Source organism: Thermothielavioides terrestris, chromosome 1 (assembly GCF_000226115.1).
Source record: "Thermothielavioides terrestris NRRL 8126 chromosome 1, complete sequence".
Lineage (NCBI taxonomy): Eukaryota > Fungi > Ascomycota > Sordariomycetes > Sordariales > Chaetomiaceae > Thermothielavioides > Thermothielavioides terrestris.
This window is the reverse complement of record NC_016457.1, coordinates 9,294,577-9,310,781: the sequence shown is the minus strand read 5'-3', so window position 1 is coordinate 9,310,781 and position 16,205 is coordinate 9,294,577. Positions and strand designations below refer to the sequence as shown.

Genomic DNA, 16,205 nt, shown 5'->3' with positions numbered 1-16,205 from the left:
GCGGGGTGTCGGAGGCCACTCCTCAACTTCAGCATTGTCCGTCTTGCTCCCCCGGCCCTCGTTCTCGCCCTTCCAAAACGGACTTTCCTTGTTCCCCGCCGTACACAAGCCCCTTTCAGCGTTTGGTCGGCCATGATGTCGAAAGCGCCCGCCCCGGCGCGCAGCTCCTTCATGAACCAACAAGCTCGACGGTAATCAGGGCTGTCCACGGCCACCGCAAAGACCTGCAGAGCGGAATCGATGTATGTTCCGCTCCTCAGTCGACCTGGCCATTGCCAGCTTGCGGGTGGTGCTTGTCTCGACCAGCTGGATCGCCGCGGCGCCCTCGAGCGCGCCACGGTATAGCCGATGTCTCTCCCACATCATCCCCGACGCTCTCCCCTTCCCAATCCATTTGCCACAGAAGACCGCATCCGGGCCGCCGCATCCCCTTCTTTTGCTCGCACCCAACGCGCCGGAACATGGCCGGCGTGCCGACGACCGTAAAGATCTGGCTGCGCCGCGGGCCTGCTGCCGGTCCGGTGGCGCGTGGCGAGAGGCCCTGGTCGCAGACGTGGTCGCTGGCAAGCCACCATCTTGCACGCGGCCTCCCGGCGACGCCGCTCAACATGGGCGCGCGGTTCCTGGTTGGTGTCACGACCGAGTCGGCCAAGTTCGCCGAGACCCTCTTTGCGCAGGGGTGTACGGGCATACACGAGGCCGCGATGCTAGCCATCCTGGTGTCTTGGTGCGTGTTTTCCACGGCGGAACTGCTCTGTCTAGTGTTTCCCATGATGCCGGCGACCGACGGGTGCACGGTGAAACAGGAGAGGTCGAGAGGGAGCTGCTCGTCGAGGTTCCAAAATACTTGCACTTTGGGTCCGAGCACCGCGTTGAAGTCGTCCTTGGTGATCTTGTCAAGCATGCTGTCCTGTAGAGAGAATGTTCGCGCACGAGGCTGCTTGTAGAGACCAATATTGGCGGAGGCCCCATCGTCAGCGCTTTCCAGGGCCAGCGTGCAGAATTCCATCCCAAGCCGCCACTGGCAACCACGTGTCAAAGTGGCCAGTGGCTGTCCAAACAATCGCTATCTTTGCGTTCTGGAGTGTCATCCGTTCTGATCAGTCGTCAAGCCGAGAAGTTTTCACAAATCAAGGTGCGAATACGCTCCGCGCCAAGCCTGCCCGGGTAGGGGTGGCAGCAGGCGTCGATCGCTGAACCGGTCAGCAGAAACTTGATTTCGCAGTAAGCACCATGTCCCAGGAATGCCTATGGCGATGGATTCTCAAATGGGAACCGTATGGACATGCCGATTGCGGCAATCGGATCAGGGCCAGTTGCATCACCCTGGAAACATTGGGCAGCGCCGTGGGGGCTTGAACCACAACCTCAAGAGGTGCCGTGAGCGTATTGAAAGAGCCTAAGCGGTGCGAGTTGCAAACGGATTGGATTGGCAGATATTCGCACTGCCTGGTGAGGACTGGTCCTGCTGTGGTTTCTAGCCACAGTTTCTGCTTGGAAGTTGGCTGGTTTGGCCGCAGGCGAGCAGCTCGGCGCGACCCAGCTGCATGTGTGAGGCTGGATGGCCAGGTAAACTGCAGAGATGTAGGTGCAGTTTTGCTGTCCAGTATCCTGAATGGCGCACAGCAAAGTCGCAAAGTCTGGTGGCTCAAATTCTTCAATTCAGTGGAAGCCACGAGGACCGGTGCAGAGGTGCCAGTGAGGAGGAAGGAGCGATGTTGAGCTCGGTGCCTGGCTGCTGGCCTGTTTCGGAGTCAATAGGCGTGAATTTCCATACAATAAACACTCGTGGGTGAGTCACAGTGGCCAAACTCAGCCAAACTCAGCACTGAGGTGCCATCTCATGGAACACCCGACCCGACTACTGCCCAGGCAACGAGTCGGTTTCTTCAGACGAGAGTCCACGACCAGCACTTCGGCGCCCATCGCACAAACGCTTCCTCACGACCATCACGCCCACACGAGAGCTCTACGGTCCTCTACGGTCCTCAGCCACGACGACAAAGAAGCGCGACCATGGGAGGTAAATTCAGTAAGGTTAGCTGCTCGTGCACTATCACCTGCAGTCCGCACCGAGATGACCGGGACGCTATGCACGATCATGATGAAGGCGCAAACGGCGGCCATTGTCCTCGTTGCAATTGCCCCCGACGTGGCGGTGAATCACGCACTTCAGTCGCAAGCACCAGCACCGACTACTTGCCGCGACCGAGGTACTCCCACTCTCTTGAAATTGGAAGTAAGCAAGTATTCGGTTGCATTATCTCCAGCTCTCTTTCTTGAATCGAGCGCTTTTGCGCTTCCAACCCTCTGTCTTGCGCCGACAATTGGTTACCGCCAATTGCAGTGTCTGACTTGACGGATGACTGGAACCATGGGAGGCTAAGCAGTGTCAATCCGCAGGACATGGTACCGACTCCTCGGTCTCCAGCACTGTGATGTTGCGTCGTCACATGCCGCCCCGAGTTCCACAGAGCGCCGCGACTGGCAATCGATGGATGCGGGCCGCTTCCGCATATGAGGGTCAGCTTGAGGAGCAGCAGCCAGCTCGACATCGCCCGCATGGGGACATGAGACCGGATACAGCGAACGATGAGGGTAATGCCGACAATCGTAGAACCTCAGGCGCTTCCTCGAGGGCCCCAACGGGCATGTCAGAGTCTAGTACTGCTGTTAGGAGCAGCTCGACTGGCTCACTGGGAGCTCGTGAATAGCATGGAGGGGACGGGCACAGTGAAACGCATGGGACTGAGAGGGATCTGGATTTGTCCGAAGTCGAGAGCAAGTGAAGGCCAGCGGAACCTATCGTAGTCTAGCCATCACGTCACCATCATAGCACCGTAGCAGGAAGAAATCTTCCAGCATGTGATTCCATTCCCTGCGCTCATCATCTACCTCCATCTGACGCCCTTCTCGCTGTCGTCGCTGGCACGCGGTATAAACATCACTTCAATCTAAACTAGGAATTCCCCTTCAGCGGGCTTTGCACCTACCAGAACACCGATCCACCTCGTCCGCGACCTCGCCGAGCTCTCCCGTCCTCAACCCCGTGGCGATACCTCTCGCGGCACCACCATCGTGCCAGGATGCCCCTCTTCCACCAAGCCGCGTCCGTGGGCGACCTGGCCCAACACCTCGCATATTGCGAAATGCGAATCCAGGTAGGAAGAACTGCCGCACGTTGCGACCCCGTCACAAAGCCGATTCACGGGACAGTCTGACCATCTCAATGCCCAGGACAACGAGGCGACGCTGGCCGCTAATCAGAGGACTCTGGACCACCTGATCAGGGCCATCGACTTTCTTGAGGCCAAGCTTCGAACGGGGACCAACATGCTGCAAGAGACGGAGTGGCGCCTGGCCGGCTGCGACGTGCAAGTCGCCATTTTTCAAGCCGGCCTTCAGAGAATGGGCCCCAGTCTTTCAAAGCCGGTTGAGTGGCTTGGAGAGCTCTTTCCGCAGTTGAGAGCGCTGTGGTACGGCACTCTCTATTCCGTCTACCAGCTCATTGAAACGCCACGGCTATCAGAAGGGCAGCGCCCATACCGGAGAGGGCAGGACCTAGACGCCTTCGCGCAGCTGCCGGAGCAGCTTCTGGCTGCGCGAACTCAAAGCTTGCGACTTGCCCGCTTGCACCGACAGGCCCTGAACCACTTCCGTCAAGCTTGGGAACAGGGACTGCAGGTGCGCGAGCAGCGCTTGAGGCTTCACTGCCTTCGCAAGGTCGTGAGGCTTGTGCTGCTGGGTGGAGGAACGCCCGACCTGATCGCGAGGTTGTTGAACGGGCCGACAGGACAGTAACGGATCCGGGGATGACTGATGTACGTTCATTGCTTGGGACACAATGACCAATCGACTTCATTTTCAACACTTAATCCTGCCAGTCCCACCGTCACGGAATTATTTGATACTGCCAAGGTCTCTCTTTCCCGGTTACAAGTAGACATATCAAGCAATTCAGCTTGCCTACTCGCGTCGTCGTCCAATATGTCACGTTCACAATGGCGTCTTTTCCGATCATCAGTCCACCAAGGGGCTTTGCTAGCGGAAGAACAATACCCGGTTGACGATCCTAGCTCGGCATGGCTGCTTCCACACGGCGGCGACCGTCGATATTGGGTCTCAGTTGCCAACCCCACAATCTGAGACCGAAATGCCGGCATAATACAAAGTCGGCCTTTTATTGGGCCTGCAATCTAGGGCCGCCATCAGACTTCATCTCCAGCCCGGATCGACACGGCGGCGCTGTTGGCCATCTAGCTCATTCAACAGGATTTCAAGGCGTGTGACGAAGGAAGCGGCCCGTCTTATAAACGAGCTGATAACCCAGGAGCCGGCACTTGCCTGCGGCTGTGCCATACCAGATGACGGGCATCAGCTGCGATTTAGAATTCCTTTATTTCTAGGAAAACCTGTCTTGTCTCTACGCGACTGGGGACAACCCTCTTGGCCCATCGACTATCCGTCCTGCCTTCCAGGCAAAAAACTCTTCGGGTCCATCTGAGCCTCGAGAGAAGCAGCAATAGGCCAACACCCACGAGCATCATGAAGCTGTCATCCCAGCTCGCCGCCCTCACGCTGGCCGCGGCCTCCGTGTCAGGCCACTACATCTTCGAGCAGATTGCCCATGGCGGCACCAAGTTCCCACCTTACGAGTACATCCGAAGAAACACGAACTATAACAGCCCTGTCACCAGTCTCTCGTCGAACGACCTGCGATGCAACGTAGGCGGCGAGACGGCTGGCAACACGACCGTCCTCGACGTGAAGGCGGGCGACTCCTTCACCTTCTACTCGGACGTGGCCGTGTACCACCAGGGGCCCATCTCACTGTGCGTGCCCCGGGCCAACTTTGATCAGTCCCAAGCGGACTGTCCGCTCGCCTGGATAACCACAATTGACTGACAGCCCGCACAGCTACATGTCCAAGGCTCCCGGCTCCGTCGTGGACTACGACGGCTCCGGCGACTGGTTCAAGATCCACGACTGGGGCCCGACCTTCAGCAACGGCCAGGCCTCGTGGCCGCTGCGGGGTGCGTCCCTTCCCTTTCCCTCCCCCTTCCTCCCCCTTCCTCCCCCCCTTTCCCCCCTTTTCTGTCTGGTCGCACGCCCTGCTGACGTCCCCGTAGACAACTACCAGTACAACATCCCGACGTGCATCCCGAACGGCGAGTACCTGCTGCGCATCCAGTCGCTGGCGATCCACAACCCGGGCGCCACGCCGCAGTTCTACATCAGCTGCGCGCAGGTCCGGGTCTCGGGCGGCGGCAGCGCCTCCCCCTCCCCAACGGCCAAGATCCCCGGCGCGTTCAAGGCGACCGATCCCGGGTATACCGCGAATGTGAGTGCCCTATGTTCCTTGCGCTCCTTGTTCCTTGCTCCTTGCTCGGCGTGCTTGAACGCTACGGGCTGTGGAGGGAGGGATGGATGGATGAATAGGATGCTGACTGATGGTGGGACACCAGATTTACAATAACTTCCACTCGTATACGGTGCCGGGTCCGGCGGTCTTTCAGTGCTAGGTGTGGTGGGAGGACTGAGCGATTAGTGGTTGACTATGGTGTTGGATGTGAACCCAGAAACATTATCGGCCTTTTACGCTGTGTGGTGATCTGTTATTCCTCAGCGTGCAAACTTGGGGCGCACCACAAATTCGTTCCTTTAGGTATTCTACACCGGCAAGACAGGGTCAGGAGAGCTGGCTGTGACGGCTCCACCACGAAGCCCTTCAATACGAAAGTCGATGTTTTACTCCAGAGCTTGCCACAAGGCCTACTTCGATGCGCGAGGATGTGCGTCGTCTCCCGGCCATCTCGAGGCAAAAGTGATCGTCGGCGGAGAAGACCCAGAACGCGCCGGTCATTGCCGGATTCGGCACGGAGGACGGCAGCCGTTCGGAATGCCAAGGCCGGAGAGCCGTGAACGCGCGGCCCGGTTCATGCGGCGGATTCGGGTCTTCTTGGCCGACAAGTGCCCGCGGACTCCATAAGAAGTAGCCGTCCACGTGATTTTGGGCAGCAAGTCCTTTGCGTACCGTTAGCACATTAGGGACTTTGGGAGTAGAGATGTAAGGCAAGTAAAAGGCCAACTTTGATGCCGACATGTTACGGGCGAAAGATGGATGAATTTGTTTGCCCAGCGGGTCGCGATCCATAGTAAGGAGCAGTGATTATTGCAGGTACTCCTGACGGAGCCGATATCATGAAAAGTCTGGGTGCTGCTATTAGGGAACGGTAAACGTCACATGGCAGACTCGGTGGCCTCAGCCCTCCTCTTAGAGCCAGGTTAATCATTGTCCCGAGATTGTATCACTGGTGAAAAGAGCACTGTAGCACAGCTTGAACCGGTTGCAGCACCATACTGCGCAGCTTCTGGGCAGAACTTTCTCGCCTGTCTGTGTCCACGCATTGGGCGCTGTGGCAGATATGTAGATGCTAAAACATATCGGATGCGGATGGATGCTCTTCTCTGCCCGCCGCCGGAACAAGACGGAGTGTTCAAACAGCAATACAGGCTCCAAGCACTGTTATTCGGAGCATATGGGCTTCATGTCACCAACATGGCTCCTCCATAAATGTGCTTCAGTGACGGCGGAAAGGAAATCAGGAGCAAGCTAGGTTCCTGGTTTTACCTCTTCAGACCACCCCATTTGGTTTTTGATCCGCTCCTCAACACTACCATCACCACGATTCATAAGCCACTTGAATTGGGAAGATAGGTTCGAATACTCGACAAGGTGAGCTTCGAATCCAGCTGCTTCCGAGTCGGGTTTCAAGTCGGTGTGTGCTCCTGGCCGCGGTAAACGTTGCATCGTAGCGTGTCTCCGGACGCACCATGTCAAGTGGATCGCTGAAGAGCCATGGTGCCAAAAATGAGTCTTCGGATAGACATTTTGTTCTCCTAATCCCGGCCTTCCCTTCGTAGTTGCAGTCCGCTGTCTACAACAGTGGCTCGCAGACTTTACCGCTGTGATCCATGGCGTTTCTCAGACGTGATCGTGAAGCAATACGCTGGCGGTAGCGGCATGCATTCTGTTTACGGCTATTATACCACAGAGCGGCGCCACCGGCTGTGTGCGCTGACAAGCGATTATATAACATGCCCGGCGCTCACCACAAGCGGCGCGTGACCGGGCCTGGGCCGTCGGACCGCCGACTTCACTATACGCAAGTTGATTGGGTATAGGCTGATTCGGAAACCGAATGGGGCCTGGGGAACTCTCGATGTCGAGCATAGATGAAGCGGCGGGGCGGCGTCAGCAAAACAGCAGTGAGCATGGCCGGTGATTTATCCAAAGTGGGTGAGGACTGACACCAGTGGCGAGAACCGCCTCGGCAAGCGTGCTGCGGAATTTCTTTTGGAACCGGTCGACTGGCGAACTTTGTAAAGGACCTCGACAAGGACCCTTTCGTTCTGCTGTCGCTTGCGGCAAGACTGCAGGCAATTTCTGAGGCTTCAACCAGGAAAGAATGCCCGATTCATCCTCGCTGAAGCTGCTGTCCCGGGCGGGTCACTCTGAACTCAGCCGAAGCCTCACGCCGAGCGAGGTTGCATCCGACAGTTGCACATCCGCAACCGAAGGCTTCCCTTGGCTGGGTTGAGTTACCAGCGAATCACCGCGAGCTTATTTTCCCATGCCCTATCAGCCAGTCCTCCCGCCGATGATTCGACTTCCGGACGGTGGCCCCCCGCAGCCAGGCCGACACTACACATACCAAGAGATGCGATCGAGTCCCGGTGGGGGTGCGCTTGCTTGGACTGCGGCGAATGGAGACTTCTTACAACTATCGGCGCTTGCTTCCGCTTGCGACCCTGCTTTGCTGGGTTGCCGCGATTCCGATCATGCCGCCCCTGGCCAGTCTCACCAAGCAAGTAGTGTAGGGTAGTGTACTCCGTATGGATCGCCGTGGAGCAGCTTGGCCAGCCCCTGGAGAAAAAGTTGGGGAAGCCTTGCCCCACCGTTCTCCAATTTCCGGGCCTCCTTTAATATCGAGCTTGGGCTGCAAGCCGCCGATCTCATATGGTTTTTGGCTCGAGGCTATTCCCCGGACCTGCAGCCCAATCTATTCGCCTCCAAGCGTTCCCGCAAGCAGGTCATCATTCTTCCGCGAGGCCTGCTGGACCCATCCTATCGGTGGCATTCCGCCCGGAGTGCCTTTCCGTGAACTCAATCACGGGAATGCGGACCTCAGCAACAGCGCCCGGCACAGAGCTGGCGGGAAGCACACATGGCGTTCATATTTAGCCTTGGCTCTCTGCTGAGACCACTCTGCCAGGAGGGATGCGCGTCTTTCCTGGTCCAGCTCTGGCTGCACTGAAACCATGAAGCTTCTCAGCCGCATCGGGGCGACCACCCTCGCGGCGTCGCTGTGTAAGTCGTGGGCTGCTCACCCTCGGGGTAGCGGGCGGAAGAGTGCTGACTCTTCCAAGGCCTGCAGCAATGCGTCGCGCAAATGACGGCGGGAAACTACACGGACCCTGCGACGGGCATCAAGCTGAAGACGTGGACTGCGACCGACGGGGGCGCCTTCACCTTCGGCCTGGCCCTACCGTCTGACGCCCTGACCAAGGATGCCACCGAGTACATCGGTCTCCTGGTAAGTCAAGTCAAGCACACATCCAAGTGTGGTTTACCCGCATTACCGGACGCTCAGTAACACCCTTCAGCGCTGCGAAATCGCCAACGCCACGTCGCCTGGGTGGTGCGGCATCTCGCACGGCCAGTCGGGCCAGATGACGCAGGCGCTCCTGCTCGTCGCATGGCAGTACAACGGGACCGTTTACACGTCGTTCCGCTACGCGACCGGCTACACGCTGCCGGGGCTGTACACGGGCAACGCCAAGCTGACGCAGATCTCGACCAACATCACGGCCACCAGCTACGAGCTGCTCTACCGGTGCCAGAACTGCTTCTCCTGGGACCAGGACGGAACGAGCGGCAATGTGTCGACCAGCTCCGGCAGCCTCGTCCTCGGCCACGCGGCGGCCAAGCAGGGCCTGGAGAACCCCACGTGCCCGGACAAGGCCACCTTCGGCTTCCATGACAACGGTTACGGCCAGTGGGGCGCGCCGCTCGACGGTGCTGCCCAGGCGTCGTATTCGACCTGGACCGCGCTGGCGACCAAGACGCCTCCCAACACCTGTGATGGGTGAGTGCGTCTTTTTTTTTTTTTTTTTTTTTTTTTTTTTTTTTTTTTTTTTTTTTTTTTTTTTTTTTTGGTGTAGATTAGACAGGGACATTCCCCGTAGATAGACTCTGACTTCGCCGATGGCAAGCTCTGGAAACACGCAAGCGCAGTGCAAGCCCGCTCCCTCCGCGACCTATGACTACATCGTGGTTGGCGCCGGCGCGGGCGGCATCCCCGTCGCGGACAAGCTCAGCCAGGCCGGACACAAGGTGCTGCTCATCGAGAAGGGACCCCCCTCGACCGGCCAGTGGAACGGAACCATGGGGCCCGACTGGCTCAAGGGCACCGGCCTCACCCGCTTCGACGTGCCGGGTCTGTGCAACGAGATTTGGGTGAACTCGGCCGGCGTGGCGTGCACGGACACTGACCAGATGGCGGGCTGCGTCCTGGGCGGCGGAACTGCCGTCAACGCCGGTCTGTGGTGGAAGGTAAGCGGTTCTGGGCGCACCAGCGTGCTGGCTCAGGGAGGTAGTCGAGCAGGAGAGCCGAGAGCTAACTCTTCTTGCCAGCCGAACCCGCTCGACTGGGACGAGAACTTCCCCGACGGCTGGAAGTCGACGGACCTCGCCGACGCAACGTCGCGCGTCTTCAGCCGTATCCCGGGCACGTGGCACCCGTCTATGGACGGCAAGCTCTACCGGCAGGAGGGCTTCGATGTGCTGTCGGGCGGGCTCAGCAAGTCCGGCTGGAAGTCGGTCGTGCCCAACGACGCGCCGACCGAGAAGAACCACACGTTCGGCCACTCGACCTTCATGTTCTCGGGCGGCGAGCGCGGCGGCCCGCTGGCCACCTACCTGGCCACGGCCTACGCGCGCCCCAACTTCAGCCTGTGGACGGGTACTGCGGTCAGGCGGGCTGTTCGCAACGGCAGCGAGGTCACCGGCGTCGAGCTCGAGTGCCTGACCGACGGCGGCTACAACGGGACGGTCAAGCTGAATCCCAAGGGCGGCGTCATCTTCTCGGCCGGCACTTTTGGCTCGGCCAAGCTGCTCTTCCGCAGTGAGTCGCCCCCTTTTGTTTCGTGGATTTATTTATCTTCGGAGGTTAACCCGTTGTGCAGGCGGTATCGGACCCAGCGACCAGCTCGAGGTGATTGCGAGCTCCAAGGACGGCGCAACCTTCAGCCCCAAGAGCGACTGGATCAACCTGCCGGTGGGCTACAACCTGATGGACCACCTCAACACCGACCTCATCATCACGCACCCGGATGTCGTGTTCTACGACTTCTACCAGGCTTGGGACAGCCCCATCCCCGCCGACGAGAACTCGTATCTCAAGAACAGGACCGGCATCCTCGCGCAGGCCGCGCCCAACATTGGCCCGATGGTAGGCAACGCCGGACACCTGACTCCCACTCGCACACCGCACGGCCAGCTGCTGACCGCGATTCAGATGTGGGACCAGGTCACCCCGTCCGACGGCATCGTCCGGCAGTTGCAGTGGACGTGCCGCGTCGAGGGCGATTCGCACTACACCAACTCGACCCGTAAGCCACGCACACCTCCCTCACCTACCTGCGCCCTTCACATTAACTAACGCCTGATGATCTCAGACGCCATGACTCTGAGCCAGTACCTCGGCCGCGGCGTCGTCTCGCGCGGCCGCATGACCATCAGCCCGGGGCTGGCCACCGTCGTCAGCACGGCCCCCTACCTGCACAACGACGGCGACCTGGAGGCCGTCATCCAGGGCATCAAGAACGTGCAGAACGCGCTCAACATCATCCCCAACCTCACCTGGGTCCTGCCGCCGCCCAACGGGACGGTCGAGGACTACGTCAACGGCGTAAGCCTTCCTTCCTTCCTCTTCCCTTCTGTTCTGCTCTGCCTTCCTTTCTGTTTTGAGCAGCGAACTACTAACACGCTAATCAACGTCCGGCAGCTCCTCGTGACCCCCTCGGCGCGGCGCTCCAACCACTGGATGGGCACGGCCAAGATCGGCACCGACGACGGCCGCCAGGCCAACGGCTCGGCCGTGGTCGACCTCAACACCAGGGTGTACGGCACCGACAACCTGTTCGTCGTCGACGCGTCCATCTTCCCCGGCATGCCGACCGGCAACCCGTCCGCCATGATCGTCATCGCCGCCGAGCAGGCGGCCACCAAGATCTTGGCTTTGAGGTCCTGATAATGGGGACGGAAGGACGGATGGGCCTGATGGGGCTGGAAGGCCGGGATAAAGGGGGTTGGTGGGCTTTTGGGGCTGGTGGGTGGTCTCTATGGCCTTTAGTGTAGCATTCAACGGTTTATGTTCATAAATTCAGGGACTGTTGCCCGCTGTGGACATCCCGGTGCTGGCCGACCGTGCAAGAAAACTATGAGGGGGGGGTTCAAACTCCGAAACCGGTAAAGCAGGTTGGAACCGTTGGATCTCTGGCCGAGACACAGCGTCGTTAACAACTCACCCGTGCGCTGACACCGTCAGCCCTCAGGCGGTTTGTCGGCTTCCCAAGTCCCATGACTCTATATTCGTCTCCCCCGTGTTGATACAACCGGGGCCTGTGTTGACAACTGCGGGCTTCGTGGTATATTGTATCCCTCCTGACCGTATCCTGAGCTTTCGCCCCTTGCCACCGGGACAGTTTGCACTCCACCCTTTGCTCCAGCCTTTACCAGGCGGCGGAACGTACCAGCTGCCAACCTACGGTGGTTGAAAACACCCACATGTCTCTGTAGTAGTGGTCAGTATGTAGGCTTCTCACCCTGCTTCGTCCCCGACGTCGATCGAGGCCCGTGCTCAGTTACCGGCGGGAGAGAAACCACGGCTTCATCTCTTGCCCATACCCCATCCCCCCCCCCCTCCACCCCACCCCCGGCGCCCACCCCAAGTGGCAGTCAGGGGTAAACAATGTTTTTGCTGCTTTTGTGACCTTATTTCTTTATGCCCCTAACCTTGAGAACGGGCTATGACTGCTGACAGAGCCTCTTACACTCTGGGTTGTCCGTGGCCTCGTGATTCATCGGCAAGCGCGCTCAAACAGGCAGGCAACAAAGTAAACAATAGAACCACCACTTCAAGCAAGCTTCGCCCAGTAGCTTCACTGGATTGTTCTCGCACAGGCTGTTGAGTATTTTTCACCCTCAAGATCGGACGGAAGGAACGCGTCAAGGATAACGCGCCTGGAGCTAACGCGCCTGGAGCGCGCCCTCGGTCAAGGACTAAATAGCAGAATTGGTGATTCTAACTCACAGCCCTACCTCTATTCACTTCGCTCAGCCAGACGAGGGCGAGAGAATGGCTCAATTTTCTGCTTCCCACTCTTGAATAGCAAGGTTGTGATTGGCATCCGTCTGAACAACACCGACCTTCTGCCTTCCAGCACCGAACAACCAATCTGGGACGCAGTGTCGCAGTATCGCCACGGCCAATTCCCAAACCTCCACTTCTTCTGCAGGACAATTTCCCCTTCTTCTCGTTCTTGAACATCCACCCATCCATTCTCAAGCAAGCAAGTTCAGCTTGGCACCGTGGATATTCCTCAACCTTGTTTTCCTGAACTCGTCTACTCTGGGCCCTCGATTGCTCTGCTCTCCTGACCGATTTCCATTGACGGCTGTCCCCGACCATTCTTCTTCAGCGATCTTGCCTTCGATACTCGATTCTCTTGCGCAAGTTCCATCAATCGCTGTACCCGACCACTTTCTCCCCGACCAACATCTCCTCGACCACTCTCTCACCGACCAGTCTCTCCTCGCGCACTCTTTTCCGACAGCGCTCTCCCCGCCTCGATCTTCAAGCCGATATACGTCACCGACAACAACACAAGTCGCCCATAATGTGTGTCGGCATCATCAGTCGTAAGTCCATCCCAATTCGTGCGCTGTCCCGCCTACTACTTATCGCCGCGCATGCCTTTCTGTGCCTCCTTTCATCAATGCCGGTCATGCAATGACCCGCTCAATGGCTCGCTCAATGACCCGACCGGCAAGAAGAAGCTGACATTGCTGAGCAGATTGCGGCTGCGTCCGCTGCCTCGATCGCACGACCCCCGGCAGGCTGTCCCGCGTCGAGTTCTGCCTTGAGCAGCAGGACGCGCTGATCGGAGTGTGGACGCCCTTCAACCCCCCCGACCGTCTCGTCGTCCCGTGCGCCAACATGACCTACAAGCGCGTGCTGGACAACGAGTCCTGCTACTTCAAGCGGAAGGCGGCCAAAGAACTGGCCCTGCAGCAGGTGGCCGCCGATGCGCTTGCCATCATGCAGCAGGGGGGTGCCACGTCGGATACCTCGGACACAACCACTGCCACCACTCCCACCGCTGGCCCTTCCGCCGAGGCCGTGACCGACCCCGAGCTCGGCCAGAACACCAGCGCCAGCCCCGGCACTCGCTCTTTCACCCCCATCAACAAGCCGGCCACCACCACCAACAATACCAACAGCCGGCTCACCCGTTCGGGCCCCAACCTCGGCCCCTACCCCCGCCTGACCGCGACAGGCCGCAAGCTCCTGCCCGACAGCCGCCCCCGCCCACAGATGGGCACCTTCCCGGCCGTCCGCGCTGCTCCCATCTCCCCGGCCGCCCCCGCCACGGCTCCCACCACCACCGCCGCTCCTCCCGCTCCCGCGGCCACCGCCACGACCACCGCTCCAGCTGCCCCCGCCACCACAGCCACGGCCACAGACCCGGCCACCCCGGCCAGGCCTGCCAAGCGTGCCCGTCGCTCCCCGAATGCGGCGGAGTACGCCAGCAGCAGCGGCAGCAGCACCAGCAGCGCGACCGAGTGCGCCAGCGGCAGCGCCGGCGGGGCCTGGACGTATGAGGAGACGATCAAGCTCCTCCTGTTGCGGTCCAGGCAGGTGGAGTACCCCGACATGGAGAGGGTAAGTGTATTTGGTTTTGGTTTTCTTCTTTTTTTCTCTTTTCTTTTTTCGAAAGAGAAAAAAAACATCCTTGCGCTTGTTCTTGCTTTTTGTTTTGCTCTTGCTCCTCTTCTTGCTCTTGTTTTTGCTCCTCCTTTCACGCCTGTATGCTCTTTCTCTTTTGTTTCTTTCTCATTGTAGTTGGACGGGCTCTCTAATTGTTTCGTTGCGGATGACTTAACAATGAGTGAACGTGAGGCTAACAACGGTGTGCCGCAGTACCTCCCCGGCCGCGACGGCGCGGCTTGCTTGGACCGCCTTTGCGGCCTGGCGGTCAAGTACGGCTACGAGGACTACGTCTGAGCCGTACTCTCCGCCGCCGGACTCCCGGTAGTGGCTCGTCTCTGCTTGCGTCCAGCTACAGCTGGACGGATTTTTCTCTTTGGTCGTTGGGTTGCTTTGCGGTTGGACTGGGACGCACGCACCTGGATTTCGGCACGGTGTGAGGGGGTTCGTGACGGTGGTGCATGCTGTGGTGGATATATCGGGCATGGAAGTGGGTAGTTGTTCGTTCAATTACGCATGGCCAATGTGCCGTCTTTTCCGGACGACTAGGCCCGGGTCACAGAGTGCTTTTTGCGAATGATGAATGAGGATTCTAAATGGTTATCCACTGCCTACCCTACCAAGGACTCAAACCAGTCTTCGGAGAGCTCTGTTACCTTGGGGAACTAGCTCTTGCCCACGTTCCTGGGAGCTGTCTCCCTGTGGACATTCCAGGGCTGGTCTCTGTGGGTGATTCAGGGCGGAACACCCGCGAAGTACCTCACCATCCTTACCGCCACGGTGCCCTTCTCTTGAGACCTGAACGGCCTTTTTCCCAGGCAACCTTAGGGTGTTCCGGGACCAGTCGCGGACTTGTGGAATGTGAAGTCGGACAGAAGCGAAGGACAAAAGGGAAGCATTAGGCCACCAGAGGCGGCAAAGGCCAGCGTAGGAGCAAAGCCAACATGAGAAGACTCCAGCGTCACGGTCAAAGACTCACGACCTGCTGGAATCACAATTGTGGCATACAATACCACGCGTCGACGTGGTCACGCATGATTGCCATGCCGTATGATGTTTCCCGGTGGCTCGGACCTTCTTTGAGCCTTGCACACGTCCACACCCGTGACTCGCAGGCCTTTGACTAGCAAACCATCATGTTGTCAGCACCTTGGATGATAGCCATAGGACTTGGTGTGTTGTGCATGCACTCGTCTGCAATCAGCTCCTAATTAATACTTGGTATTGACCCGTGCGAAGGACGTTGACGCTGAGGGCAGATTGTAGCGCACGCACTCAGCATCCCGCCTGCTTCGGTGAAGTGAAACAAGATGCGATATTCAGGCCATTTCAAGACAACAACACACCTGCTGCTGCTGCTGCTGCCCTGGGCAGCTGTCATCGCTGGCCGGGAAGTCGGTCCCCCAAAAACCGGCTCATACACGGATATCGACACGGGCATTACCTTTCATGGATATGTTCCGCAATCTGCCTACCGCTTTGGCATGGTACTGCCGCAAGAACCAACCACCGACTTCATCGCCCAACTTGTCTCCCCGCTGTCGGACAAGGGCGGGTGGGGAGGAATCGGCTTCGCGAGCTCCATGATTGGCACACTGTTGCTTGCGACATGGTGAGTGTGAATGTTGGGGAGGTCGACAGCAGAGGTCAAACATGTCGTCGTGGGGGGTGGAACAGCCCGAGGACAAACCAGAAGTCTAACACAACGGCAGGCCCAATGGCACCAACGTAATAACCGCCCCCTTGATAGCCAAAAGCTACGCCGGCGTGGTCCCGTACACGGCCAATCCGATCACCCTCAGCCCGATTAAGCGAGGCACCTATGTCAACAGCACCCACATCACCTCGACCTTCCTCTGCGGCGGCTGCATCAACGATCACTCATTCAGCCCGGCGCAGAGCAAGGACAGCAAGAGCGGCGTCTACCTCGTCTATGCCTACTCGCAGGCAGCCGTCACCGACCCGGCCGGCATCAAGGCGACCCTGCCGGACCACACCTCGCAACCCGGGGGGGGCTGGGGCATCATCACCATGGTGCTGAGCGACGCCAGGTCGGAGCACTACGACACGTACGCAGCGCAAGCGGGAATCGAGTGGGACGGCGTCGAGCCTGACCGGCCAACACCGACCACGACGCAACTCGCCTCCACC

The 16,205-nt window shown here is 58.9% G+C and overlaps 6 protein-coding genes across 6 annotated transcripts; 5 read left to right on the top strand and 1 right to left on the bottom strand.

Annotated features, from left to right (window-relative positions):
* Positions 1-256: 256 nt before the first annotated feature.
* Positions 257-1,009, bottom strand: THITE_158519 (uncharacterized protein; the record flags this gene model as incomplete). The annotated part of the gene is made up of 1 exon (XM_003650895.1): positions 257-1,009. One exon carries the CDS (start codon positions 1,007-1,009, stop codon positions 257-259), a length of 753 nt encoding a protein of 250 aa, XP_003650943.1.
* Positions 1,010-2,077: 1,068 nt separating this feature from the next.
* On the top strand, positions 2,078-3,801 carry THITE_2126926 (uncharacterized protein; the record flags this gene model as incomplete). Its single annotated transcript, XM_003650894.1, has 4 exons — positions 2,078-2,239; positions 2,382-2,613; positions 2,978-3,161; positions 3,201-3,801. The coding sequence occupies 4 exons, from the start codon at positions 2,078-2,080 to the stop codon at positions 3,799-3,801; spliced, it is 1,179 nt and encodes a 392-aa protein (XP_003650942.1).
* A 744-nt stretch (positions 3,802-4,545) lies between these two features.
* On the top strand, positions 4,546-5,522 carry THITE_2040127 (glycoside hydrolase family 61 protein; the record flags this gene model as incomplete). Its single annotated transcript, XM_003650893.1, has 4 exons — positions 4,546-4,832; positions 4,918-5,033; positions 5,130-5,341; positions 5,466-5,522. 4 exons carry the CDS (start codon positions 4,546-4,548, stop codon positions 5,520-5,522), a joined length of 672 nt encoding a protein of 223 aa, XP_003650941.1.
* A 2,800-nt stretch (positions 5,523-8,322) lies between these two features.
* THITE_123924 (cellobiose dehydrogenase) lies at positions 8,323-11,315 on the top strand (the record flags this gene model as incomplete). The annotated part of the gene is made up of 9 exons (XM_003650892.1): positions 8,323-8,371; positions 8,431-8,597; positions 8,668-9,149; positions 9,277-9,616; positions 9,698-10,187; positions 10,249-10,514; positions 10,581-10,674; positions 10,741-10,973; positions 11,070-11,315. 9 exons carry the CDS (start codon positions 8,323-8,325, stop codon positions 11,313-11,315), a joined length of 2,367 nt encoding a protein of 788 aa, XP_003650940.1.
* Positions 11,316-12,963: 1,648 nt separating this feature from the next.
* Positions 12,964-14,351, top strand: THITE_158516 (uncharacterized protein; the record flags this gene model as incomplete). The annotated part of the gene is made up of 3 exons (XM_003650891.1): positions 12,964-12,985; positions 13,141-14,009; positions 14,268-14,351. 3 exons carry the CDS (start codon positions 12,964-12,966, stop codon positions 14,349-14,351), a joined length of 975 nt encoding a protein of 324 aa, XP_003650939.1.
* A 1,112-nt stretch (positions 14,352-15,463) lies between these two features.
* Positions 15,464-16,139, top strand: THITE_2027819 (uncharacterized protein; the record flags this gene model as incomplete). The annotated part of the gene is made up of 2 exons (XM_003650890.1): positions 15,464-15,666; positions 15,767-16,139. Coding segments are annotated over 2 exons (576 nt in total), but the record flags the coding sequence as incomplete, so codon positions are not given.
* Positions 16,140-16,205: the final 66 nt, after the last annotated feature.